The sequence below is a fragment of the Monoraphidium neglectum genome (assembly GCF_000611645.1).
Source record: "Monoraphidium neglectum strain SAG 48.87 unplaced genomic scaffold scaffold02008, whole genome shotgun sequence".
NCBI classification, from domain to species: Eukaryota; Viridiplantae; Chlorophyta; class Chlorophyceae; order Sphaeropleales; family Selenastraceae; genus Monoraphidium; species Monoraphidium neglectum.
Genome location: NW_014011620.1, coordinates 9,570 through 11,127, shown reverse-complemented (window position 1 = coordinate 11,127; position 1,558 = coordinate 9,570). Strand labels below are relative to the sequence as shown.

Genomic DNA, 1,558 nt, shown 5'->3' with positions numbered 1-1,558 from the left:
GTCGTGATGGATGGGGGTGTGTTCCGCGTGTTGCGCGCGCGCGCATGTCTGTGTGTGTGTGTATGTGTGTGTGTGTGTGTGTGTGCGTGTGTGTTGGGGGAGGGAAGGTGAAGGGTCAGTGTTGGATGCCGACCTTGTGGAATGGGCGGGTGCGTGCGCTGGGAGGCGGCCGTGGCCGCGGGGTCCAAAGTTGTGCGTCAGCCTCCCAGGCAACGCGGCAGCGTGGAGGGCGAGCGCACGAGGAGGGGACGCAGCGCTGTGCACTGCTTTTGCCCGGGTTGATCATGGAGCAGGCGGCGAGGCCCACTCCCGATGGCGCGGCGCCCCGCACCTGGGCTGTCATCTGGCCGTACGCCCCCAGCGCGCGCCGCCACTGGCCGCCGCGCTCAAAGGCGGTGATGAGGGCGGAGAATGTGATGCCGTCCGGGGTGCAGCCCTGCGCCGCCATCTGCTGGAAGCAGCGCTCGGCATCCTCCCAGTGCGCACCTGATGAGCGCGGTGTGGATTGAGGGTGGGGTAAGGTTGGGTCATTGCTTCCGATTGGTTGATGTGGTTGTTTGGTTTGATTGCTTGTGGGCTGTTTGGGGGGGTCGGGGTGTGGTGGGGTGAGCAGCGATGCGGCAACGGAGCGCAGAGGTATGGGCATCCCCCCCTGCCACCCCCCAAAAATATTGGGGCCCGCGGCTCACTGTGGGCGCATGCCGCTATGAGGGAGTTGTAGGTGACCACGTTGGGGCGGCAGCCCTCCTGGTGCATGCGCTCAAACAGCTGCAGCGCCAGGTCAGCGCGCCCCGCCTTCTCCGCCGCGCTGACACAGCAACGAGGGGCGGCGGGGAGGGCGGCGCAGCGACAAGGGGGGGTGTGAGCGCGAGGCGCGGGCGGCAACGGCTGGCCGCACCTGGGATGGCGGCGAGCCGCCTATGCACCCCTGGTGCAGCGAGGGCCCAAGTGCCCGCGCCATTGAGCGCTGCTGAAAACATCACCTTGCGAACTCAGCATGCCCGCTACCTCGCAAGGCTGCCTCAACCCCCAATACATGCCCCCCCTGCCTTCACCTCCGAAAACCCCAGCCCCGGTCACCTGATGAGAGAGCTGTACGTGATGACGTTGCGCTCGCAGCCGCGCGCCACCATGTCAGCAAAGATGCCCATCGCCTGCGCCACCTTGCCCTGCAGAGGGCCGGGCCACCGCCGCAGCGCGAGAGGTTGGGATGCGTCGGCGTCAAGGCACGCATGGAGGACGCTGGGCCGCGGCCGGGCCCCTCTGCGGCGTGAGAGGGCGTACCGCCGCTGCTGCGGGACACCTTGGCTGCGCCCCCTTGGCTGGGGTGGGGGCGGGGGCCTGTGCCGGGCCCCACTTCTCCTGTCCCCCTCTGCCCTGTCCGTCTGCTCCAGTCACTGCACTCCCAGCAAGAATCCAGCGCGCAAATCGCGCCGCCCACAGCCCGCCCCGCCCACGAGGGCCACCACGCACCTGCTTGCCGTATGCGCTGATGAGGGCGGTGTACGTGGTGGCCGTGGGCTTCACCCCGGCCCGCACCATGCGCTCGTAGATGGCG

At 68.5% G+C, this 1,558-nt stretch overlaps 1 protein-coding gene across 1 annotated transcript in view; it reads right to left on the bottom strand.

Annotated features, from left to right (window-relative positions):
* Positions 1 to 115: 115 nt before the first annotated feature.
* The window catches only part of MNEG_9642 (Pentatricopeptide repeat-containing protein), a gene marked incomplete at both ends in the record, with an annotated part of 2,852 nt that continues 1,409 nt past the window's right edge, over positions 116 to 1,558 (bottom strand). Inside the window, 5 exons of the mRNA XM_014041889.1 lie at positions 116 to 133; positions 332 to 486; positions 690 to 808; positions 1,081 to 1,169; positions 1,474 to 1,489. Coding sequence (XP_013897343.1) covers positions 116 to 133; positions 332 to 486; positions 690 to 808; positions 1,081 to 1,169; positions 1,474 to 1,489 — 397 coding nt within the window. The remainder of the gene's footprint in view (positions 134 to 331; positions 487 to 689; positions 809 to 1,080; positions 1,170 to 1,473; positions 1,490 to 1,558) is intronic.